Here is a 27909-nt window from a genome sequence, read left to right as displayed (position 1 = left end):
TAATGCCACTAATATCGCAATGCCTGAACAACAACGTATAGGGTATGTCGACCACTTCTTTCAAACTTCGCTATAGAAGGCTACAAGTTTGCCTTCCTGTGATAATACTTCTTCAATTCTGACATATAAGGTGGCACACTCAACCTCAAACAATTTGTCAAAACTAGGAAGAACTAAGACTGGTGTTATGGATAATCGATGCTTGATTTTAACAAAGCTCTTGTCAGGCTCATTGGTCCACTGAAACAGCCCCTTTTTCATACAATCCGTGATTGGTGACATGATGGTGCTAAAATTTTTCATGAACCGATAATAGAATGTCGTCAATCTATGAAAACTCTATACCTCATGGATGTTTGTTGGGACCAGCCATTCCCTGATGGCTTTCGCTTTTTCATCGTCCACCCGGATGCCCGTGTACGTCACCACAAAGCCTAAAAACAAAAGGCTATCAGTCGAAAAGCTGCACTTTTTTAAATTGAGATATAACTTTCTTTTAGTGAGCACTTAAAGGACCTGCCTGAGGCGTTCCATATGTTTTGCTTCATCCTGACTGTATATCAGGATGTCATCAAAGTAGACCACAATGAACCACCCAATGAATGGCTTCAAAACTTGGTCATCAACCTCATGAATGTACTAAGCGCATTCGAAAGACCGAAGCGCATGACCATCAATTCATACAACTCTTCCTTGGTTTTAAAGGCTATTTTTCATTCATCACCTGACCGTACCCGAATCTAATGATAGACGCTCCTTAAGTCTAATTTAGAAAATAATTTTGCACCCTCAAGCATATTTAATATGTCATTTAACTGTGGTATGGGAAACCTGTATTTTATAGTAATTTTATTGATAGCCCTGCTATCGACACACATGCGCGAACTCCCATCTTTTTTTAAAGTTAATAGGGTTGGTACCGCACTCATGCACTCATGCTTTCTTGGATAAGACCCTTACAGATCAGTTCCTCCACTTGTCCTTGTAGAATATCGCACTCCTTCGGACTCATTCGATAGTGAGGACAATCGGGTAAGCTGGACTCGGGGACAAGGTCAATATATTTCTGAATATCTCACATGGGAGGCAACCCATTGTATAGGTCATCAGGCCAAATTTCTTTGAATTCATGCAACAAGGGCTTTAGTCTCTCAGAGATGATGGTAGGTCCGAGTTCTTTCCCTTTTATGATTAATGCATAGGCTTGCCCTATTTCTTTATATTCCTCTACGAAGTCTCATGTGGTTAAGAGAGAACGATCCCCTCACTATAGAAGTTTCGGGTGGCTCCTCTGGACTCATATGAGCTAATATGGTTTTCTGCTCATCTTTGATGAAAATATACACATTATCTCGTCCTTTATGAGTAACGTCATGATCAGATTACCATGTTCGACCGAGTAGCATGTGATAGGCCTCCATGTTAACTACACCACATACTACTTCATCTTTATAATACTTACCAATCGAAAAATATATAGTGCATTATTCAGTTACCTTAGTTTCACTGACCTTCTTAATCTAATCGATCGTATATGGGGAGGGATGATGCTCTGTTTTTAATTGCAACTTTTTCACCATGACCTTAGAGACAATGTTCTCGTTGCTCCCACTGTCGATGATCACGTCGTAGACTCTTCGATTCACCATACGCCTAGTTCAGAATATGTTATATTGTTGTGGGTGTACCTCTTTTCTAGGTGCATACAATAGTCATCTCATGATGAGTGACTCACCATGATCCTTTGGAACTCAACTTATCTCATCTGCCTCATCCTGTGGTGTGCTTTAGCTCTTCAATATCTAGGTCTTTATTGGTGTTTTCAGCACCACCTTCATTAATGAAGAGGTTCGCCACTTGTCATTGGGGTATTTGATAAGTGACATGGTTGGCTACAACGATAGTAATTGTTTGGCCTTGGCCGAATGTAAGGATTTGAAATCCTACTCAGGCTCATTATTATGGGTGCTACACGTTGAGGCCTAGATGGACTGCTCCTCGTGTCATGGTTTGCGGTTGTAGGAGGTTGAGGACGTCCTCCTAGTGGTTCTTTTCCTCGTGCCAGCACTGGATCCTGTGTGGACTCGTTATGAGGGGCCTAGTTGAAGGATAAGGCTGATTATGGACTCCTACAAGCTGCGTTTTTATCATACCTACCAATTGAACTGCTTCATCCATGGTCCCGACTGAGTGCATCTGACCTCGGTCCTGAATTGCCAATCGTAACCCACCTATAAATTGTGTTACCTTCTACGATTCAGTTTTTAACAGATCATTTCGTATTGTCAACCACTGGAATTTTTTGGTGTAATCCGTGACGGTTTGATTCTGTAACGCCCTGAAATTCGGGGGTCGAACATAACTCAGCTCCCGAGTTCCAAAACATCACTTATACAACATATTTAATGAAGGATGTATGTTGACTGTATTAGTGCATAAAACATGGAATAGATTAAGCCAAAACACAGATATGATTCAGGGATAAGTGAATAAAGCAAGCGGAAGACTTATAGGAAAATATGTGTACAAGTGTAAATCCCTGAAGTACATATACAAGCCAGGTCGAATAGAAGTGTTATTTAACAAAATTATAAGTATCAAATTACATCATTTAAGATCCCAAAAATAATCCCAGAAATCCCGCGCATCAGACCAAGGCTCGCTAGAACCCATCTGAAAACTGCATATAGGAGAAGGCAGCCTCGTCGTCATCCAGCTCCCGCTCTGCCTCAGACGTCGCATCCACATCTGTAACATCAGAGCCTAAGACAGAGTCTGGTGGGTGTTTAACACCGCCCCAGAAACGTGGGGGTGAGTGATCAACTCAGTGGAACAATAAGGCACTGGTTAACATGTTATCAGTTCAATCAAACAGTAATGATAAAGCAGAACAATTAAATAAATCCTAAGTACTCTTGTTAATGCAAGGATGTATGCAATATGATGCGTGCCCTCACGCGTACACCCTCAGCGTCTTCATCTTACGTTACGCATGACATCGCCTCAAAGTGCGCCACATCTACAAAGCACATGCAAATGCGGTGCATGGATATGATTACCGAGTTGTTATTAGTCCATTTCACACAGCAGGATTGGGAAGCTAAGATACCTTCCTCATATCACCATCCAAACAGTAATCCATACTAGGGTCGTCAATCCTAGACATCTCATACGATCATATGTTTGAGGTCGTAGCAAAGGGCTCGTCACCAATCAATGCACGCCTTTCATGCCCTTCCTACCACAGTTCGGCTCGTCACCAATCAATGTAGGCCGATAGCACGAATATAGTGTCCCATACCACCATAATCGGCTCACGAGTTTAGTTGCTCACTGGTCACTACGGGGAGGCTCGTCACCCCAGTGTAGGTTGATAGCTCGACCACGGTGTCCCATACCACCATGTCCGGCTCATGAGTCTTAGCGGATCAAGTACCATAGTTAATAGGATGTCACTGGTAAGTTCGGTACCCTAGATTCAAGCAATAGCGTCCATACATGGTAAACATACATCGGACAATCGGGTTACTTGACGAACTCGACTAACACGAGCGCACGTTGAATTGAATGACATAGAGTGCGCAAACACTCCGCGTGGCCAAACCACTGCCGCCAACTCTAATACGGCTCGGGTTCGTCTAATACGTCCTACGTGGTGAAAGCAATCTCAACCACGAACATAGGGTCAATTACCGATTTCCTGGACTAAGGCATAGTCCCAAACACCTTACACTACTACAGATACTCATATGGAATGTAAAACAGTAATGGAACAACAACTCAAATCATGGTACATACACATCTGAAGAATATCAACTTAACATAAATGTAAGAATAGGAGATGCTTGAATTTAAATAACTTGGAATGTAACTTGCATAAAAGAAATCATGCACATCAATAGGAGCATTGAGAATCACTTCTCAATGCCCACAATTAGTGTAATAAGTTACACTTAGATCATTCATGCATTTCTACAAACACTTAGCATACATGGGACAACATATATGACGTATGTTGAAATACATGCACTTAGACAATTCCTTTTATCAAGGAGTCGTCATACATGCATCTAGAATACATACATGATAAATAATCATGGCAATCATAAGTGCATATTTTATACGTATACGGTACTTTATAAATACACATAGAATACACAAATCTCAATATAGCACATGCATATCAGGAAAGCAACGTAAACACAATATTTGGCATGTGAAATCTCATCCATAACAAGAATAAATCACTAACTGGGATTGAAAGCCTTGAAAACCATAACCTATACACTTAAAGTCCGCACCTTAAGCGAAGAAAAGAAACATCAAACTGATTTAGACGAGTTGTCTTCGTCAACGGCGCTAGAATACCCTAAAACAAGGATAGAAATGAGATACAACAACACCAAGACTAATCTAAGCTCTAACACAGGTTAGGGTTAGGTTAACTTACCCCAAAAGAACTCAGAACCGTCAGAAGAACGATTCAAAGTGAAGATTCAAAGATGAAGAAGAACAAGGAAGAATCCAAGATGATTCACCAACTTATCTCTCTCACTTTCTCTCTCTTTTCCACTCTCTTTCCAAGCTAGGGTTAGAGAAAATCGTATGGAAAAGAGAGCTAGGGTTTAAGGACTATAAATAGGCCTTTACTTGATGAAAATAACCCCAGGGTCAAGGTATACTTAGGTTATAACCAAAGTAAGCCTTTCTCGATCCAACGAAGCACTTCTGGTGGGCCTATAACCACGAAAGGTCGGACTTAAGCTCCTTAACCATGGATCTAGGTCAAGCTGAGTTTTCATACCGACCGGCTCTTCAGATCAGCCGTGGCGGACCACACTCAATTCAACGGTCACGGAATCTCGATCAGGTCCACAAGCACTAGGATATGCCTGGGCCAACTATCCTGATCAGAGGGTGAAATTGGGTCAGAATCCAACGGTCAGATAGCTTAAAATCATCGCGCAAGCGACACGACTCAGATTTCATAAAAAACTTAATAAATTCCAACCGTTCTCACACTCTTCACTCCGAGCTAAAGCAAATCGACCCAGAACATCAGATGGACTTGATTTTTGAGGAGATGACCAAGCCCAACTCGGTGACCGCAACAGCCTGAGATCATCGCCATCGGACTTTCGACGCGCGGTCCAGGTCCGATCCAGATCTTCCAAAAATTCCCCAAAACAACTGGATTTAGCGATGGATCCCAGATTTCAGAGTAACGTAACGCTCACTAATCTACACGTTTAGAGCCATGCAGATACAATTTAAAGTGATTGATGCGGATTTCACAAGCAATCGAGTAAAGCGCTAATTACCCCAAAACAACTACTTAAGGAAAGATTAGCATAGAAAATTCCAAGGTCGTTACAGATTCCCCTGTTGGTAATTTTGGTATTGCTGGAACAATACCTACTCGTAATCACTAGGAAGGAATCGTGATCGAAGAAGGTGTCTCATCCATGGCTATGATGAGATGGACCCCTTGTTCTGTCGAGCACATGAGAGTTGTAATTGGTCCTACCATGCAAAAGCACTAGATTTTAATTTAAAAACTACTAATTTCACCTTTTTATACTCTGTCATGTCCATGTAATCAAAATATCTTTATACTTTGGCTAGCCAGTCGAGGAAATCTTTTATCTATAATAAACCATTAAAACTAGGAAGTTCGCCCTTACCTTGATAGTCTCTTTCAGCATGATCTAGACAATCGCCTCCATGGATTGGCCTTTGGGCAAAGCCTTCATTAGGGTCCTCGTCACTAGAGCTTGAATCATCTGGTGTAGCCCTACGATTCACCGTGATAGTGCTCTACAAAAATTGGGATTGTACCGTATAGTAAGCACGGGCAGTTGAGCATCGCCTTGGGCTCGGGATGGAATTAACATATTTGCAAGATGGTCGAGGGTTGCTTGCAGCCCTTGCATAGTCAACTGATTCTTCTGGTGAAAAACTTTCATTCTTTCCGAAAGATAACGCACCCTTCGATCACCATCCACAGGATTTTGATCCATACCTTTGTTATTTGCCATTGGTCCGAGGGGAGTCCTCACTCTGATACCAATTGACGCAGGGATGAATGTGATGAGGTTGATCACCGACCTCCTCAAGGATAACTACTTCAAATCCACGAAGCTTCTTTGGACTCCTCATAGAGACTTCTCAAATCTACGAGGAAAAAGCAAGAAAATAGAAATAATATTCATGAAAATTCCTAAATTGATTAATAATTCAAATAAAAGAGTCCACAACCCTTTAAATAGGGATACCAAGCCTTGGAAGTAGTTTCAAAATTAAACAACTAAAACTCCCTAAAATTCATAACTTACTATAAATATTAAATTTACTATTTACAGTAAGTGTCCTATGTGGCTTAACCATGTTATTCTCCTGATTTTTCTAAACACTTTTCGTGTTAGACACAACTTTAAAGCTCAAAGGATGAAGAGTTATAATCAAACTAAAACCTATTATAAATAGTAAAAACAGAAATAAAATGTATTTTCAACCATCGATCAGATGGAACCTCACAAATTCGACATGGCTCTATAAGTCTCCCTTGATCTTTTCGAATGCATGACATGTGATGATCATTTTTTCATACATTTGGGATGGATTAGGGAGATACCTTGTAATTAAAGGAATGACATCAACAAAAAGAATTATTTCCCGGCAGCATTAATCAATGTAATCATAGCCGTTAGAATTGTTTCTTTTCTTTTATAGATATTTGAGAATATTTGAATAGGGATATTAGGGCTATAAAATTTAAATTTTAATCTTTTAAAATTTTTATTTTTGTCGTGTTTTGAAAATCGAAACACCTTCACACAACTTACACTACAAGAAAACTGGTCTTTACCAAAGGCCCAGAAAATCGCTAGTAAAGGCTTTACCGGCGGTCAAATAAGCGCCAGGGAAGGTGGCATCGGTAAAGGTTTTACCGGCAGTCAGGGACCTTTATCGGTGGTCAGGGACCTTTATCGGCGGTTGTGCTAGATGCCCTTATAGGTAATATTTATTGGCACTTTATGAGTGTCGGTAAAGGTCTGTGGAAGTCTCGGTAAAGGCCTGTGTAAACGCCGATAAAAGGTCTGTGAAAGTACTAGTATGTGTGCAGGCCACTATTTATATTCGATTGAAACTTGCATTCTTATTCTTGTTCTTGTTCTTCTTCTTCTTCTTCTTTTTTTATTTTTATTTTTATTTTTTTATTTACATATTTAAAACTTAAAACATAATATTACATAAATTCCATTGTCAACTTTGTTGCCACACTCGAATCAACATTATCACAATTGTTAACTCCTAAACTGCAACTGCAGAAAATATGTTAGCTTTGCCTGTTATGTTGAGTCCTTCGTAAAAACTAATATTGATGGAAGATAGTTGCCGACCAAGTAGCCTTTTGTCTATTCATCAATTTCATAATTCAAGCCTAGTAATGCATGTAATTCGAGCCTGATCACGACCCGTAATGATCGTAAAATGGGCCAGTAACGAGGATTTGTGGGTTCCTCAAAGGAAAGATTCATCAAACCTGAGCTCAGCCATAGCCCATTCATTAACCAGCCCTAAAAATGAATATTAAAATAATATTTACAATAATAAGTTGAATGATTCCAAATACATTAAAAAAAGAAAGAAATCCATCAATCAAGCTCCCATTAATCCATGCCTAAATCCTGCAAAACATAGAAAAAAAAAAAAAACACAAACAAAGTATCTATAGATATGTGCAATGGAGATAAAGAACTATGCTGGTTAAACCCCACGCATGTCAAAAATGCATCCAAGCATCGGCAGACATGCATTCCAACATGAAAGACAATGAAACAAAATTCAATCATACAACTCAAAGAAGTTGCATTTTAGAATTTCGCAATACAAAGTTGATTTGGTCAAGAAGATTACTAATTGAGATATCCACAACAGATTATAGCTTGTTCGAATTGTGGGCTCCAATGAGGTGAAGATGAACGGTTCAAATGATCAGACCATCTTAGTATGTGCGCTCCAATGGGATGGCATATCCTGCATACTGACATAGGCAAAACAAACTCTTATCTAAATATTGTCTGCCTATTTTTATTAATAGAATAATAGAGATGGAAGAAAATTGCAACTGAAAAAATTACTTTTTTAAATTTAAATTTTATTATAAATACACATGCTTGAAATGTTCTAACAATAGCTGTCCATATATTCAATACTTTAAAGTGCCATTTAATTAAGCTTGTAGTTGTACAACTGTAATCCATGGGCACATGGTTTTTGGTATATTGGTAGCCTCACTTGCTAATGTGTGGGTCCCACCAACTACTAAAATTGTCTAGTTGTGGTGCTTTCTTCACAGTGGCATGTTTAATGTAGGTCCCAAAGCCAACCTACATTTCACATATGAACTGTCCAATATCTACATAAATGCTCCTACACCCAAAGAAAAGAAAAAAAAAACCACTCTATAGCTTCATACCATCTATATGCAGTTGCCTTCAGACTCTGCAAATACAAGCACTATTATCACAACCTGTTTGAAAAGCACCTGAAAGTCATAAAGATGCAAATCCAAATAATTATTAGGAAACTAGCAACCATAATAATCAGAAAGAAATAGGTAATTTTACCGGAATGAACATCTCAGTGCATGCCAAAAAAAAAGAAGCAATGAGCAACAGTTATAGTGATTCTATCATCAAGAGAAATGTCGACATCTGATAGCTAAGTAAACAAGAGTGCATGTCTAACAAAAGCACTGATAGATGAAATTTAACAAATTACACATGAAGAAGAAGAAAAGCATCATCAAAAAGATATATGAGAAGACAACACGTATATCAACTCTTTGTCACCCAGCAAATTTGTTTCAATGTATTGCTGGTAAGCCAGATAAGATATATAATCCTTGAGATGGGCTTAACTATTGTAGTTTTGGATAAGGGACAATTCATGGGGTGTTCTCAATCCACACCCTTTATGCTGTTTTGATTGGAGGTGGAGAGGTTACTCCCACTAGAAGAAACTTTTTGAGGATATTCAGGTGCCACCAAGTGCACTTGCATTTGGTTGGACAACTACCATGAATAAAATTCTTATTGGAAACCTTCTCAGCGCTGGCTTCTATTTTGAGTACAGGTGAGTGTCAAGTTGTGTTGTAGAAGAGACCACATATCATTTATTCCGCAGCCCACCAGATTGATTTAGCATTCTTTCATTAACCTTTTCAGTTAAAACTTAAATGACAAAATTTGTAGACACTGTTTGCAGCAATCTAATGGGAATAGTGAAAGTAAAGAAGATGTACTTTATGATGAGCCAGCAGACGAAGGACCTCTAAGAAGATGTACTTTATGATTAAGGATATCGGTTCTGGGAAGTAGATGTAATGTTAATAAAGTTATTGAGAGATCATTCTTAGTAATTGTCTTTCAAAAGAAAATGATCCATTATAAGAGGGCAAGTTCCCTGTTTGTAAAGAATAAGGAAGATCCCTGTTTTGCCAAGTTTGTACATGCACCACACGCACGCACGCACACGTAAAAATCATAAATTTGGAAAATCCTGTTCACTGAATCTTCAGTCTTTCCTTTTATAGTTAAAATCCCATGAATGTAGTTAAAATTAAAGTAAATTGTACAAGGACAACTGAAACTCCTTTTATAATTGTAAATGCTACAAGTGTAGTTCCTCAAAATTGTGGTAAGCCTCATTAAGGTGACTTATCTCCAAAAAAAAAATTTAGATAACGTACGAAACATGTGATGAACTCTTCTTTAGAACATTTATAGGAGTTCTTAAATCGATAAAATTTGGACCACGAATAAAACATCAAAGAATATCATTTGTTTTGCACCATAAGAAAATCGATAGAATTTGGAAATAAGACATGGAAGGTAAAAGAAGGCTCATAAATCTCATATGGTTTCTCTTTAGATGAGAGTAAGAATTCCATTTAGAAAATCAATCACCTGATGTTTAAAAGTCAAAGGAATATTTCTCAAAATAGAGTTCTATTATGATTTTAGATAAGAGTATCTTTTATGAAGAGCTCCTACGAGAAGGGGCTAGGCAAGTCAATTTGTCGTTAGGATTGTAATACAACAACCCTAACTATGAAATCATAATTACTCAAGTAGTGGCTAAGAAGCCATTGGTTTTCTTTTTTTTCTTTTTTTGTGTTGGTCAAAGAGGAGTCGGCTACCCTGACCACATAAAAGGTGTTGGGAAAAATGGAGGAATCACATAGAGATGAATCTAGCTAGGATAGCAATCCCAAAGCACCAAGCAAAAGGAAGAAGAACACAACAATTTAACGTGGAAAACCCTTTCGGGAAAAAGCCATGGCATAAAGCAACAGGAATTCACTATGAAAGAGGAAATTACAAAGAGAGAAGGGTTACCCGATTCGAACAACCTTAAATCTCACCCTTGCTCCACCCCTTTGAAACCCCAGAACTATTTAGAAACCCCTAGAATACCTCCCAATCCAGTTTACACCCATATTTATAGCCTATGGGAGAATCCCAAACAAAATCGAAAACAAATTTCCCAAATCTGGCGGATCCGCAAAATTCTGTGCAAATTGTTCAATGTCATCGAACGTCCTTCGATGTCATCGAAACTTATTCTTCGATGGTATCGAAGCTGGGTCAATGGCATCGAACTAATACCCAAACTGTCTAGAGATAAAACCCGATTTTCCATAAAATCTCAATTGCATCGATCCAGTTTTGATGTCATCGAATGTTCAAAAGAACATCCATCGTTGACATCGAAAAAAGTGCCCAGATAGGTCAGCGACCAACTAGAGAAAATTTGAAAAATCTCAATGGGATCGAGCATTGTTCGATGCCATCGAAGGTGACATCGAACAGACTGTCGATGGCATCGACAAACCTTGTATCTGGCTAGATTTTAGACATCAAATATAAAAATCTCCACCATGTCTTCAATCTTCAAATATGTAGCTCCTTGTCCTCTTCTCTTATCTTTGTCTCACATCATAGCTTCATCAATGCTTCTTGTGCACACTCCATCTTCCTTTTATGCCATCGCCAAGCCTAGAGAAGTTGCACAAAACTCGAACTTCTCTGTATGAAAGACCTTGGTGAGCATGTTTGCCGAATTCACGTTGGTGTGAATATTCTCCAGAGTTACGCTTCCTTCTTCAAGCACATGTCAGATAAAATGGTGATGAACATCAATGTGTTTACTACGTAAGTGATAAACAATTTTTTTAGCCAAATTGATAATGCACTCACTATCACAGTTAATCGGTATGGCCTCCTGCTGAAGCTCCAATTGATTTATCATGCTTCTCAACCAAACACCTTCCTTAAACTCTTCCGTCACTACCATATATTCTGCTTTGGTCATGGAAAGAGCCACTACGGACTGAAGCTTCAACATCCAACTAATTGCTTCACTCGCTAGAACAAAAGAGTATCCTGAAGTCAACTTTCTAGAATCCACACTAACTACCAACTTTTCCCTTGTCTTTTTAACAGTTAAGACATAGTCTTTTGTACCTCGAATGTATCAAAGTAGTCATTTCATCGCTTCCCAATGTTAATTGCCGTGGTTTGACATGTATCTGATCACAAAACCGACTGCCTGCGAAATATCTAGTTTTGTACAGACCATAACATACATTGAACTACCAAAATCATTCAAATAAGGCACATGAGACAACCTATTTTTCCTAATTTAATTTAGGACATTGTTCCGAGGAAAGCTTGAAGTGAGCCGCATGGGGAATGCTCATTGGCTTTGCCTAGTCCATCCCATACTTGATCAACACTTTTTCAAGGTATTCTGCCTGTGATAACTAAAGCCTGCTCCTCTTCCTGTCTCTATGTATATCTATATTGAGAACCCTCTTTACAACCCCTAGATCTTTTATCTCGAATGTCCCTAATAACCAAGTCTTCAGTACGTTGATTTTCGACATATCATGACTAGCGATCAACATATCATCAATATGTAATACTAAGATGATGAATTTGTCATCACTCAATGTCTTATAATATACACAGTGATTGTATTCACTCTAAATAAATTTCTGACTCAACATGAAATAATCAAATTTTTTATATTACTGCCTAGGTGATTGTTTCAAGTCGTACAATGACCTCATTAACCTGTAAACCTTTTTCTCTGCCCCTTTAACTTCGTAGTCTTTTTCTTGCTTTATGTAGATCTGCTCTTCCAATTCCACGTAGAGGAATGTAGCATTCACATCCATCTGTTCTAGTTCGAGATCGTATTTGGAAACCAGCGCCAACATGAATCTGGTAGATACTTGCTTAACCACCAATGTGAATATCTCTGTGAAGTTAATTCCTTCTTTCTGAGCATACCCCTTCGATAGCAGCCTCACTTTGTATCTATTTTGTTTCCTTTTGAATAACCACTTGCATCCAATCACTTTTTGGCCCACTGAAAACTCCACCAATGTAACACCCCGTGTTTTCAGGACTTGAGTACATGACCCGTTTTCGAAAAACCTGAGTGTTAACCTTAAAGGATAGTCAAAATCGAGTATATATTTTTCTTTTATCTTTCATCAGAGTAAGCAGATGAGCGTAGAGTGGACAAATCAATGTAAGGGAAATTTCATTATCATTCAAATATACAAGCAGCCCATAATGACTTATACAAACCAATGTCTCAACATTAACGATTACAAGATTTGCATACATAAGAAATAACAGAAAGCATATAAATGTAAGTCACATGACCATGCAACTCCTCTTAACAATATGGTCGTACATCCATGGCACCCACGCACAACTCCTCATCAAGTCTGAACATATACATTATCTGGGTCACCTATTCTACCTGTACGGTTGTATATTTGATGGATGAGTGGCCAGCTCAGAGTGAATTCCCTTCAAGATTACACACCGCCACATTAGGTGAGCAAGTTATAAAACAACAAGGCAATCAAAACAATACATGATGTAGTGTTTTTAAATGCATGGATGCGTGAATGCACATCGACCTGGGGATGCACATCCATTCGGACTTGGGCTCGTTGCCCATGCAAATCATCGACCTGGGAAAATCATCTTGTCGGAACAGGGGTCGATAGTTGGTGGTCTGGGAGCTAGCGAAATGATACCTCAACAACTCTAAGGCACGTGCTACAACATTTAGAATAGTCACCCGTCATCGCCAATATGCTATGAATGCATGATTAGCCAAACCATTATTAGTCCAGTTACAATTAGCCAATTTAAATAAGCTCAAGGTCACTACGGGGAGCATATAGCCCAGTGTAGGCCAACAGCTCAGGCATAGTGTCCCATTACCACCATCCTCGGCCCATGAGACTACCAACTTGGGATGTTTAATGGAACACCGTCGACTAGTGGTCAATCATATTACAACATATGGGGCTTACCATCGCATGGTTACACAGTATAAAACATCGAGCCCATATAGGGAAAATATCAAAGCAAAACTACGCAGGGCAAATATCAAAACGAGCCACATAGGGCGAATATCAAAATCATGCGATAAAAGACCATCCTTAAAAACTATTGGACACAACAACCTTAGATGGTAGGCCCACATCAATGATCCATCTAGACCACCACTCAATAATCATGAAGTCGAAGGTCCATTATGATCACAACTAGTCAAGTTACATCCCAATTATGGGTGTACATTCATATGTGGGAATTTCCCACTAATGTACCAATTTAAGTTCGATAAGCAATCCATAAAAAGGAATCCACAAGCATGAGCAATTATACAGGATAATCATAAAGCATGTAATACAACAATTCAATTTCTGCCAGCTAACACATGTGATTATAAAGGGAGATATTAATTATGAATTTAAATAAAAACTATAACTTAAGCTAATGAGAAGATGGAAAGCTCAAGGGGAAGGATCATCATCTTATATTTTGAACCGCCTACCCGTGTTGCTAGAGAATGCATGTTTTCCTTAGAGTCAAACCCTATCATGAATTGTAAAGTTATACGGTTAGATTCAAGCTTTACACGCTATTCTAGGTTAAGGTCTTAACCTAGGGTTTGGATTACCTTAGTTTTAGGGTTTTAATGTAGAACTAGGTTTTCGTCCTAGAATTTAGGTATACAATAGGTTTTTAGGATTTGGAATGTAGTTGGCGTATGATAATTTTAATAATTGAAGAGTAATTGTTAACATTAGTGTTATAATTAACGTTAGCCAATTTATTAATAATAATCAATATAATGCTAGTAATGGTATGATCTACTATTAATGATTGTACCAAAGAATGATAATTAAATTACTAATATGTAATAATGATAGTTTTGTTTGTAAGCACTACTATTAGCATGAATAATCTGCTAATGGTTAGTTGTGTTTAATAACCGTAATTATTATCGTAATACTAATGATAATAACAATAGCTATCAAGTATCAATAGTGGATTCAATCATGATAATATATTCTATAATCGGCTATTACAGTATTTATAATCATTTGCTTGGGTCACCAAGTTGTGGTTCACAAATCCAACCCATCCATTAACTGTGTCCCGCTAGTTTAAGGGGTCAAACCAAGTTTCAGGTGCATCCAAATCTCAGCTGGACCCCAGCAAGTGCTTTTATATGGTTTAACTTGTCTTCACAAGATTGTAGATGGTGTGGGCCACCCGAGCTCTATGTATGGATGATTTTTGGGGGCACCCCATATATAAAGGGAACCCATCAGATGGATGGTGTTGATGTTCAACACACCACATGGTAGGGCCTGTGGTGGGGCCATGGTCCTAGCCAAAATTTCAAGCACAAGGAGGCAGCGTCCTCTGGACGTTTACACCCACAACGTAGATGTTCAGTATTTATTTATTTATTTGTTTATTTGATGGTTTTTGATAGGTGGGGCCCACCTCAGGAGGATCTACTCTGTCGGTAGGGTTCCAAGCTCAGGACAGGTCCAATGAGTCCAATATCGATATGTCTTGACACACTGAAATATCACGGCGGCCCTAATGATTTACCACTATTAAATTAGTCTTTCTGCCGGTGTGGCCTACCAGAGAGTTGGGCTGGCTTCATTTTTTGGGTTAACGCCTAAAATGAGGCGAGAAATGGGATGGACGGTGGAGACATAACATACATCTAGGTGGGGACCCACTTTAAGCAAAATTGATGGGCAGTGTTGAATAACACATGCCACAGTCAGACCCACGTAACTTGGTAACGTCAATACAATAGTTATATAGCTGGTGTACACGTGCACCAGCAATCACTTCTTAGGCAGGTCCCAGGTGGGGCCCACCACCCACATATACAGTACTATGTGTATATATATACCACCTTATATGTTTTTATTATATTATTTTTATATATGCATATATGTTTACTATGTGTATATATATACCACCTTATATGTTTTTATTATATTATTTTTATATATGCATATATGTAGATACATATAAGTACCAACCATCCAGCACTGGATGTCCACTGATCGACAGCTAGGATAAAATATGTAAGTCATGGTGGACCAGGGTTGGTAGGATGGACGGTCAGGGTACAAGCATCTTGGTGAGGCCCCCGTCCAGCCCACCTACATTTTGGTGAAGCCCACAATCAGAGCAGCCTATCAACTGCCATTTTCTCGGCCAAAGAACAGCCTGAATAGAGCTTATTTTCGGACTATTTTCCGGGCTGTTTTTAGCCAGATTTTGGGGCGTGTTGCAGCTCAAACAGAGCTCGTTTGGATGCCATTTCTGGACTATGTTTCAACCTCAAGCTGGGACCATATAGATGCCATGGTTCAGCCCTAAGCAGGGCTTGAAACTCAGGCCACGTTCAACCTTAAAACAGCGCCTGAACGTAGGCTATTTCCCATTTCAAAATAGAGTCTGCCTGTGCAGTCCCTGTTGACGGTTGTCATTCTGCTATGAACGCGTGTGGTTAAGGTGTGGTGGGGTCTTAGTTTGGGTTTTTATTCTGGAGTTCTAAAAAAATGGAGGAAAAGGTTTTACCTCCCACGGTTGGGTCTGGACTGATCTTGGACTGGTGTGTAAATGCCCACTGCTCCTACTCCTTCTTTCTTTTATCTCTCTTTACACAGGAGTGGTGTGCATGCAGACTTACACTGACTCGGCTCGGTCCGTTCTCACGGACTGAATGGGGATAGTGCGAGCCAAGCTCACCTTCCTTCTCTGTCTTCTCTCTCTCTCTCTCTGTTTTCTCTCCTTGCTTCCTTCCTTTCTCACTTCTCTTCTGTGTGGAGTCTGGGAGAACCTCCTCATTTATAGGCAGGGAGAGGAAGGGTCCAACTGCTGGGATAGACTCTGCAAATCCCTAGGCAATGGCCATCGGTGGCTGCCTCTGTTTTTCTCAAAACGGATAAATGCGGCTTATAAGTTCTCCTTGTTTGGCTATTCTTGGCTTGAGAGAGAGAGTTGGCGTCTGCACGTTGGAAATCCAACCGACATGGCTCTCCCCATAACTTAAGCGGTCTGTTCGTCTTCCATGATAGAATGGACTATCAGGGATAGATTCCCTTCGTTTGTTTTCGGGGGCCCACAGAGATGTTTAGATGAGATTCACTCCATTCACTAGGTTCATTTACTTATATAAGGCTATGATCTCGAGAATGGGTCCGACGTAACTTGTAAGTGGGCCATACACCTAAACTTTTACTCCCAACGGTGGGTTTCTGACAATCTAATGGTTGGATCATCCTAGGATTGAGCGTCAATGGTTGGCAAGAGCCAAGGGGCTAAAATATGAAACATATCCAAGTACTAGGTGGGCCATCCGTTGCAAAAGCATGTGGGTGAAACCCACCGTTAAAACTAACATGAAACCATATTGTTACTTAAAATAGGTGGGGTCCACCTGTGATGATCTTTCGGAGAACCCATACCATTCACCACTTTTGTATCACTATGTTAGGACATGGGTTCAAATATGAGACGATTTGGTTAGTCGAGTAAGTCGTATGGTGTGTCCAATAGCAACCAACACTCACCGTTAAACCCCATGCGCTTGCTGTGAAAATTTGAATGCATTGAGTTATTTTGTGTGAAGTCCACTTTACTACTTGTAGTTGTATGATCCACTCTGTTCATTATGTTTAACATGCCCTGCTAAGATTAAGGTCCAAAAATGGGGCAGATCTGTTGATCGGGTGGGCCATACTATCCGATCAAGTATCAATGGTGGCATATAGTGGCATTCACTATTTACGAATTCGTCATCCATTTCTCAACCAGCATCCGACGCCCATTAGGTCAAAATGTGCCGTCTGAATGTCTTGAAATTTAGCGAACATGCATCATTTTTCATGCTCTTTCCTGTGATCTAGTTTGGGTCCCGATCTCTCGAGGATGAATAAGATGTTCTTTTAATGGCTAATATACTTCAAAATTCTAAAATAATATTTGTACTCCTCTGATTGACAAGTTACCAGGTAGTTTGGACTTAAACCTGAAGATCTTCATAATGACCGATTCATCCTGATATTTGGATGACCCATTTGACGGATCCAAACCTGATGGATGGTCAGGTGACTTGTTAAAAATAAGGAAGTTTTATGGTTAGCACTATAACCATGCATATGGGTAGATGTATGGTCAGTTTTGTGAATGAGTGATCACAAAGTTGGTTTTCGGAGTGATCAGGGGTATAGGTCAATGGCATTTTCGTAATTATTGTTGATCTGTGAGTTTTGGGAAATCTAATGGCTCCACAAGGTTATAGGTATGTTTCTAAGCAATTCTTACAAAAGAACATATATCTAAATCATTATGGATAGAGAGTTTCTTCGTTATTCCGTTCAAGGGAAAGTTCTTACGTCCAATCACGTGACAAATGACCTTATTTTGAAATTCAATGGTCAGATGGCTTAATCTATAAATGGAGATCATTCCCAATAGATAGATTCGTGTCAGGGAATGGATGCAAGGTTAGGATAGCTAGGTTGGTGTCGTACACATGTACGCATCACATTAAACTTCATGGTAACACCCAAGGACTTTCAATACTCAGGTATTAAAAAGTTCAGGGTGTTACAATCTACCCCCCTTAAACAGAATCTCGTACTCGAGATTCAGCACGATCTATCTTACGGTGTCTGTATGCATCCGCTGGTTTTCTGCATTAAGCTTATTTGTATAAGTGCTCATAACTCGCCACTAGAACTAGAGTCATTGCAAGCTACCCCCCTTAAAAATTTCAAATTTTCAATGTTCAAGCTAACACGAATAGATGGTCATAGTAGGTTTGAGCCCGATACATCGATCATCTGTCTGCGCAGGACAGAGGATTTTGGTATCCATTCATAATCTTGTTAAATCTCGATTCTTTACTTGATCAGAGCATTGGAGTCATTGAGATTTGCTAGGACATAGAATTCGAGTCAAACCATGTAAATTTCGTTTAAATATGGTTCCATCAATCCGTGATCCTAATTATTCTGGACTCCTGGAAAATATCATGTAATCTTATATCCTCAAGTTTACGCGGCCCATTACGCTTCCACTGCGCGCTTTGATCACCTAATGCACTACTTGAAATTTTCAAGACTAGGATTTCTATATGGAACCTGAGTTTGAAATTTTGGTAATTTATCTAGGATTTTAAATCTAGTTCTAATATGCTTAGTCTCAGGTTGAAAATTTACTCAGAATTCTATAACTTCGTCACTAATTAATCTTAAGTGTTGAGATTCATGAAAACTCTTGTCTGTAATTAACGAGATGCATTAGGGAATTTAAACTATAACCCCTACTATGATTCTTCAAGTTTGGGGAACATTCACGATTGACCCACGATTGACCTAATGTACGATGTGGTGAGTAATGGGATTTCCTTACAATGCCTAAGGTTGTTTCATTCCTTGGAGATGGCAACAACATGATTTCTAACTACAAAATCTTTAAAGAAGTTCAAATTTTGAGATTTATAAAATCTGTTTACAAAGGGTTAAGCCCAAGGAATGTTCTCGTTGGATCTCCAATATGTCATGGTCAGTATTTGTTCTTCCACAGTACGTAAGTTTAACTCCTAGTTCAATAGACCAAACATGAGATTTCCAAGGGAATCTAAGTTCCATTCCCAAGTCCTAAGATTATCCAACAATGTGTTAGGGGCCTAAGATCTGGAATTTCTATATTATCAATTTCTCCTAACTACAGGGGAAGTTCAAATGAGTTCAAATGGTTATTCTAATAATTTCTAAGGGGGACCTAAGTTTGGGTTTCTATATTCACAATCATTCTTCTAAATCTAAGGGAAGTTCACCTAAGTTCAAATTTCTAATTTCAAACATCCTAACTCGAGACATTTAAAGTTTGTATAAAGTCGTTTCCCAAGGCCAAGTTGTCCAAACTATGCTCTGATACCAACTGTAACGCTCCAAGTTTTCAGGACCCGAGTACACGACCTGTTTCCCAAAAACCTGAGCGTGAACCTTAAAGGATAGTCAAAGTCGAGTATATATTTTTCTTTTATCTTTCATCAGAGTAAGCAGATGAGCGTAGAGTGGACAAATCAACATAAGGGAAATTTCATTATCATTCAAATATACAAGCAGCCCATAATGACTTATACAAACCAATGTCTCAACATTAACGATTACAAGATTTGCATACATAAGAAATAACAGAAAGCATATAAATGTAAGTCGCATGACCACGCAGCTCCTCTTAACAATACGGCCGTACATCCATGGCACCCGTGCACAGCTCCTCATCAAGTCTGAACATATACATAGTCTGGGTCACCTATTCTACCTGTACGGTTGTATATTTGATGGATGAGTGGCCAACTCGGTGTGAATTCCCTTCAAGATTACACACCGCCACATTAGGTAAGCATAGTTATAAAACAATAAGGCAATTAAAACAATACATGATGGAGTGTTTTTAAATGCATGGATGCGTGAATGCACATTGACCTGGGGATGCACATCCAGTCGGACTTGGGCTCGTCGCCCATGCAAATCATCGACCTGGGAAAATCATCTAGTCGGAACAGGGGTCGATAGTTGGTGGTCTGGGAGCTAGTGAAACGATACCCCAACAACTCTAGGGCACGTGCTACTGCATCCAGAATAGCCACCCGTCATCACCAATATGCTATGAATGTATGATTAGCCAAACCATTATTAGTCCAGTTACAATCAGCTAATTTAAATAAGCTCAAGGTCACTACGGGGAGCGTATAGCCCAGCGTAGGCCGACACTCGGGCATACACTACAAGAAAATAGGCCTTTAGCCACAGTTTTTTAGCCTCAGTTGAAAAAATGGAGGCTAAATGTGTCTTTTAGCCTCGGTTGCTAAGGAACTGAGGCTAAAAGTTCATCTTTTGCCTCAGTTGCATAGGAACCGAGGCGAAAAGTCTACCTTTTAGCCTCAGTTGCATAGGAACTGAGGCAAAAAGTCTACCTTTTAGCCTCAGTTGCATAGGAAGCGAGGCAAAAAGTCTACCTTTTAGTCTCAGTTACATAGGAACTGAGGCGAAAAGTCTACCTTTTAGCCTCAGTTACATAGGAACTAAGGCGAAAAGTCTACATGTTAGCCTCAGTTGCATAGGAACCGAGGCGAAAGGTCTACTTTTTAGCCTCAGTTGCATAGGAACCGAGGCGAAAGGTCTACTTTTTAGCCTCAGTTGCATAGGAACGGAGGCGAAAGGTCTACATTCTAGCCTCAATTGTATAGGAATCGAGGCGAAAGGTCTACTTTTTAGCCTCAGTTGCATAGGAACTGAGGCGAAAGGTCTACTTTTTAGCCTCAGTTACATAACAACCGAGGCGAAAGGTCTACATTCTAGCCTCAGTTGCATAGGAACCGAGGCGAAAGGTCTACTTTTTAGCCTCAATTGCATAGGAACCGAGGCGAAAGGTCTACTTTTTAACCTCAGTTCCATACGAACCGAGGCAAAAGGTCTAATTTTTAGGCTTAGTTCTATAGGAACTGAGGCCAAAAGTCTACATTTTAACCTCAGTTGCATAGGAACTGAGGCGAAAGGTCTACTTTTTAGCCTTAGTTGCATAGGAACCGAGGCGAAAGGTCTACATTCTAACCTCAATTGCATAGGAACCGAGGTGAAGGGTCTACTTTTTAGCCTCAGATGCATAGGAACCGGGGCGAAAGGTCTAGTTTTTAGCCTCAGTTGCATAGGAACCAAGGCGAAAGGTTTATTGTTTAGCCTCATTTACATAGGAACCGAGGCGAAAGGTCTATATTCTAGCCTCAGTTGCATAGGAACCGAGGCGAAAAGTCTACTTTTTAGCCTCAGCTGCATAGGAACCGAGGTGAAAGGTCTACTTTTTAGCCTCAGATCCATACAAACCGAAACAAAAGGTCTAATTTTTAGCCTTAGTTGCATAGGAACCAAGGCCAAAAGTCTACATTTTAACCTCAATTGCATAAGAACCGAGGCGAAAGGTCAATTTTTGATGAATGGGCCCTGTTCCGTCTGGACATTGCTCCATCTAATCAAATTGAAACCACCCATTTCATGATCAAATAATGAATGGGCCATGTTCCAAAAATCACAATGTAGAAATAAAAAAAAAAGATACTATTGAGTTCTTCTTATTGTGCATGCACCAGCTCAGATATATCGACTAAAAATCTGCAGTTGAATCGGACCAGCTCAGTCATCAGGTGAGCCACAACCAACAGTTAAAATGGATTATATAGAAAATACTACCAATGGTCCAGATTTAGCATATAATTATCTCATATGCGATTACTAGACCTGCCTAACTTTGGGGCCAAGGAACATACATGGAGGGGTCCACGTGATATACGGCCTTGATGTTTCACACAGATGTGAGGTTGGCACGTGTAGGAAGTGGAGGAATAAGATGCGGATATATGGCGAGTAGTTGTAGCATTTCTCTAGAATGGTTGATAGATTTTAGTATCGAAATGGATGGCTAGAAATAAAGTTGGTCGGTCCTTCCAGGCCGTCCAGATGGAAAGCTTGGATCTTGAACAGGCCCAGCTTAACCGGAGAGTCGGCTTAATCCGGTTTTCAAAAGCCTAATAAGTAATTAGTGTGTGGCGCTATAAACGGAAATTCTCAAAATCCCTCTCTCTCAATAGAGCTCTCTTCTCAAAATCCCTCAACTTCGAAAGGAAATTCTGTCCTCCACACTAGCGATCTCTTCGCAGATTTTAGGTACTCATCCTCTCTTTTTATCTACTGATTTCCCAACTGAAATCCTCTCGAAAATCAGAAATCGATGCAGAAATCTCTCATTTTCGTGTGTTTTCCCCATTTGGCCGTTCAAAATCCAATTTCCACATTTTTTGGTTTGATCTGAGTTTTTTTTTGTTTACTGATTTCACTGAAATCTTGCTCAGGAAGTGGAAAATCCTGTCGTTTCTAGCTCATTTGCTGGATTTGAGCAATTTCTGCATTGCAATATCAGCGATTAGGGCTTGGTGTTCGATCTGAGAGCAAAACCTTATTCTCTACTGTGAAATTTACTCCTCCATTGTCGATTTTCATGCAGGCTAGATAAACAAGGGGCATATACACCAATTGCAGCTCCTCACCGAACTGAACCCTAGCTCTTCTCTCCGTCTTCTCCAATATTTCTCTCATCTTCATCAAATCTACCGTCTCTCTCCCTCTCTCTCTCTCTCTAATCATCAGATCCTCAAAAGACAGTGAGCTTTTTTCCAGTTTTTTTCCACTTATGGTTTTTTTTCTCAATTTTTAGTGCTTAATCTATTTTAATATGAATCTAGCTTATGCCTCTTGATTCTGAGAGATTTCGTTGGATTTTGATCCGATTCTTGTTGATAGATCTGTTTTCCTTTCAGATCTCATTGTTTGGAGCTTTGCTTTTTTATTTTTGTTTTGAGTTGATGATGCATATTGCCTTCCTTTTCGATTTTTTTTCTCAGTTTGATTATTCATTTGAAGAAGTTACTCAGATTTACAGTTGACATTATTGGAGGACAGAGGAAGGGTTTTAACTTTCAATCAGGTGAGCTTCCCCCTCTCATTTCTCCAAAATTTTCCACTTAGGGTTTGGTTTTTGTAATTTTTTCTTGATTTCTAGTGCTTGATCTATTTTGATCTTGATCCAACTTATGTCTCTTTATTCTTAGAGATTTAATTGGATTTTATTTCGATTCTTGCTGATTTAAGTTGTAATTTAGGTTTTTGTATTTAGATTTTAGAGATTTATCTTTGATTTATGTAATATCATGTATTTCAAATACATTTTGAGATTTCATTGGATTTTCTGTTTCTTTTGGTGATTTGAAATATATGAACCTGCAATAAAACACAGATTCTTAGGAACCTTCAATTGCTTCTTATCTACTAATAGTACATGTGACTCTGATCTCCTGTTAGAAATTATCTCTGCTCATGCTTCCCTGTTATCAAAAATGTTGCTAATTCACAACTTAATCCATGTGGGAAGACATTTGCTGAATTTTCTCTTCCTATGCTTAGTCCTGAAACTTGTTTCAGTGCAACACCATCTCGTTATACCAAACCAACAACTTGGAACACATGAGCTCCTGTTTGTATTTTAATGGGCTGTCTTGTAATCTTCTGATTGCCATAATCCACGTATGGGCCACGGTCCACTTAGATTAAGACACGAGATTTATATTATCTTAATGAATCATGGTTCTTCGACAAAGCATGCTCATTACTATGTGGTGCAATATAAAATAATAAACTTGTTTTAACATTTTTCATCATTGGTTTTTTTTTTTTTTTCCTTTTGCTGAAAATCTGAAGCTTGTCTTCCCTTTCCATTGATTTCATGTTAGAAATCCTGAAAACAGTGCTTTTGTTTTCCATTGTTTCCCTTTAGCTTTTCTAGAGGATTATGTAATTTGCTGGCTAATGGCAGGTTCTTGGCTCATTTTAGGAGGATACATTTATTTTTCTGGTGAAGGTGGATGGTACCACCTATATTTTTATCAACAAGAATAATAATAAAAATAGCACAAAGAAAGGAGAAGTGGAAAAACAACATAAACCGTATATTTTGCGTGCTAGCTAATATATTATGCATCAGTCATCAGATTCTGTACTTGTTGTAATATATTAGCAACAATCTTCAAAATCGTAGATGATCTAACTATGCCTCTAATAGTCAGTGCTGCACTTTCCTGATTACAGACCATGAGTACTGGAATCTCATTGGTTTTTAGGATTTCTATTTCTTAAAAATAGCAAGATGTGTAAAATACAAAGAACTGAACTAGTGGACAAGTTAAAAAAGGAAAACTCATTAAGGCTTCTAATAACTCTAAAATGGTCTGTGATTTAATTTTCAAAGAAAGGTGATGACTTCATTTGTGAACTAAGAGTTCATCTGGGTGATGCCAAAATTCAACAGCAATGCATATTTCGATGGGTTATGAATGGTTATCCATTCCAATGCGCATTCTGGTGGCAGAATTTTAGGAACCACGTTATACATTGCCCACATTTCTATCTGTACCATGACAAGTAAATTCTGCGACATGTCAGTTCTGACCTGCAAAATACATTCTTTCCTCCTGACCTTTTCTGTACATCCAAACTCAGCCTAAACTTGTGGGCAAATTGAGACTCATAGGTTTCTATGATTATTTTGGGCTCTCAAATGCTGAAGCACCTTTCTCATATCTTACTTTCTTTTGTCCATCAACAATGGACGAAGAAACAGAGAATTTTATGTCCCCGAATGTCACACGTGAGTCAGAATACCAAAAAGGAGAAACTTCCCACAATATACTTAAAGTAGAGTTGAGTAATTCAATGCCCTGGAAAAGATAAGCTTGTGCTAACTCAAATTAAACTAGTTAGATTATGAAACAAATGGTTGTCTAACTATTCATTTTATTCTTTTGGTTTTGTAACAGACAATTGCAAAATTTTTTAGCTGTGTTATGTCTGCTATTGGAGGAAATAGTGTTGGTCCTGGTCGGTATATTGTATTAGTATTGTAGTTTCTTTCTTCTGTTCATATTTTGAGTTTTTAAAATGCTCTTGATATGGCTGCAGCACTTCATCACCAATTAGGAGATACTGACGAGCTAAACGATGGCAATGCCTCAGTGAAGAAGAGAACTAATGTGTTACTTCTTGGAGATCTAGGAATGTCTAATGGTTTGAACTATGAGAACCAAATTGTTGTTGGATTCTTGTAAGTAAATCACTACCTTTCTGTCTTTTGTAGTTATGTAGGAAAAATGTTTAGGCATTGCCATGTGTGATGCACATGCAATTTACTAGTTTGTGCATGCTCACACACACGGTACAATTCCACACACATGGGAAACAAAGCACAATTCCTTATTCTTTTCGACTTCTTATTTTTCAAAAACAGGTGATTCCCTGCTCCTGCTTTTTGCGAAACTACAACTAAAGTTCTTGTCTTGATGATGGATTCAAAAACAGGCGATGCCAAGAACAACCACCTAGTGACTTCTCTATTGCTCAGTTCCGATTTCTGGAGCGACTACTTATCGTCCATGGGCACTAGTGCTATAAGAGGATTACCCAAATGGTAAGAACTACAAAATCCCTTCTTTCTCTACTTTCACTCAACACAAAATTGTATATTTATATGGGTTGCATGGCTAATTTGTACTCGTGAAAACTACATTGCATTCAGATCTGTTATTTCTTTTATAAGAATATTTTATTTTGCAACGATGTTATTTTGCAGTTTAAACTTAATACTTGAATTTTTTGAGTTCTTTGTCGAACTCACCTTGTTCTTACATTGTTCTCATTTTTGTGAGGGTTTTTGTTCTTTATATTATGAGTGATCAAAGGTAAAGTTGAGGATGTTGAATTGCCTGAGAAAGTGGACATTCTGATTTCTGGGGCTATATGATTCTGAAGGGTGTTCTCAAATGACCATGATGTAACTTCTACAGTGTTAACAAGGTTTGATTATGAAACAATTTGATTCAAGTGATTGAATTTGGTAATTTACCTCATGAATTGTGAATCCCACTGTGGATGGAGCATATCACTAAAAATCCACTTACCAAAAGCAATTCTAACCATCTAATTAATTGCTATCAAATGGATGGTTTAAAGTAAAATAGTGAGTGGCTCATATTTGAAGAGAGAAAAAAATCATATGGTTAAACTTATTTTCTCACTGCACTTTTTCTTTGAATTCAAATTACAAACATTTATAATAGATGTTTATGATAGATTATTCTCATTTCTGGAGTCAATGAAGTACACTTCTGTAATATCAATCCACTGTGACTGATATATTGAGTTTATAATCATCACAGTGGGAGGAGCTTCAAGGTGGGTTTGAGCAACTGGATTTCCAGCATGTGTTCATACTTGGCAGGTGATTCATCCAACACTGAATGTTTTAGCTAATCTTGTTTGCCCTCCTCCTTCGATCAGCACTGAATGATTACAGACCATTGTATCTTTTAATGATCTTAGTTAATGCAGCTTACTCAGTCACAAATTAAAGTTTTTGTGCATAGTTTTTCTAACAGTATGTTGCTGTAAATAGGAGGTTGAGGTAGATCATCTCCATCCTCTCAAGCGACCAACCTCCCTGCCCTCAGCTGTATCTGTACAGCACAGCTGACAAGGTCATTCCTGCTAATGAAAACGCTGATGATCTTGATATTCACCAGTTGGGTATGTGTGTGGTTCAACACCCCCATTGGAATCTGGAAAAAATCATGGTGTGTAGCTGAAGATGATGCTAAATCCGCCTTCTTCGGATACTCCGGTACTTAAATTCTCACTATAGTTACTTCTTCTTTCACATGCCTTCTTTGAATGGAATTGCAGCAGTAATTTGAGATTCTCTTTTATTAATCCTCTTAATTATCAATATTTCTCTGATTTGTAAGGCCTTAATTTCGTTGTATACTCCTTTCCTATCCTTGTTGTGGCAATCTTCGGTTTCATTTACTTGCATCTAAATGCCACAGATCGAACGAGCTGGTATGTTTCTCTGTTGCATTATTAATAAAAAATAAAAAATAAAAAATCATGATGACTGTCAAACTGCATTTCATCCTACTTGTGCTAAACGTGTTGGCCTGCACATGGATGTGAAGACTGGTGGAGGCAAGTTTTTTCAGCACAAGGCTTATTGTGAAAAGCATAGCTTGGATCAGAAAAAGAAGGTCATATCATTTGCTTTTGAAGAATGAATATTTTATGATGCATTGTCTTTCATAGGATAAAAGTCTTATGTTACAGTGCATAAGTTTATTTCTCCTGCCTCATCATGGTTTTTATCAATTTCTACAGGCTGAGAGTCTGCAACATGGACCTGATGAGGTCCGCCGCATTAAGCACTGACGGCACCGGTGATGACAGGCGCGACCATGACTTTGTATTATTTGTGGAACCTAATGTTGTGTAACAGTTTAATTGAGTTAAACTTTAAATAGACTGTTTTTAACTGTTTTGTTGGTATTGTGGCTTTTATGATTGATTGTTTCATGAGTGGATTGAATAAATGGATTAGTAGTTTAAATAAATATTTAAAAAAATAAAAAAAATATCTTTAGCCTCAATTTGTAACTAAGGCTTGAATTTAGCCTCGGTTGTTGATAACCAGGGCTGAAATTCCCGTGGCTAAAAGCTTTAGCCTCAGTTGTTGAGAACCGGGGTTAAAAATAGATTTAGCTTCGGTTGGAGGCAATTGAGGCTAAAATTTGGATTTAGTCTCAGTTGAAAATAATGGAGGCTAAAATTTTGATTTAGCCTCATTTCAAGAAAATTGAAGCTAAAAAGGTTTTTAGCCTCACTTGAAGAACCGAGGCTATAAAAGTCATTTTAGCCTCGGTTGCTAAAATTGAGGCTAAAGCCTTTAGTCACAGGGGTTTCAACCTCGGTTTGGATAACTGAGGCAAAACTGAGGCTAAAGGCTTTAGCCTCAGTTTTTAACCTTTTTAGCCACAGTTTTG

At 38.7% G+C, this 27909-nt stretch overlaps 1 protein-coding gene across 1 annotated transcript; it reads left to right on the top strand.

Moving 5' to 3' along the window:
• The first annotated feature begins 19 nt into the window (after positions 1-19).
• LOC131247040 (uncharacterized) lies at positions 20-27415 on the top strand. The gene is made up of 6 exons (XM_058247483.1): positions 20-42; positions 1827-1903; positions 22084-22159; positions 22894-22976; positions 25400-25508; positions 27248-27415. Exons 1-6 carry the CDS (start codon positions 20-22, stop codon positions 27360-27362), a joined length of 483 nt encoding a protein of 160 aa, XP_058103466.1. The 3' UTR covers positions 27363-27415.
• Positions 27416-27909: the final 494 nt, after the last annotated feature.

Source organism: Magnolia sinica, chromosome 5 (assembly GCF_029962835.1).
Source record: "Magnolia sinica isolate HGM2019 chromosome 5, MsV1, whole genome shotgun sequence".
NCBI classification, from domain to species: domain Eukaryota; kingdom Viridiplantae; phylum Streptophyta; class Magnoliopsida; order Magnoliales; family Magnoliaceae; genus Magnolia; species Magnolia sinica.
Note: the sequence above shows the minus strand (reverse complement) of the source record. Positions and strands in the feature narration are given on the sequence as shown.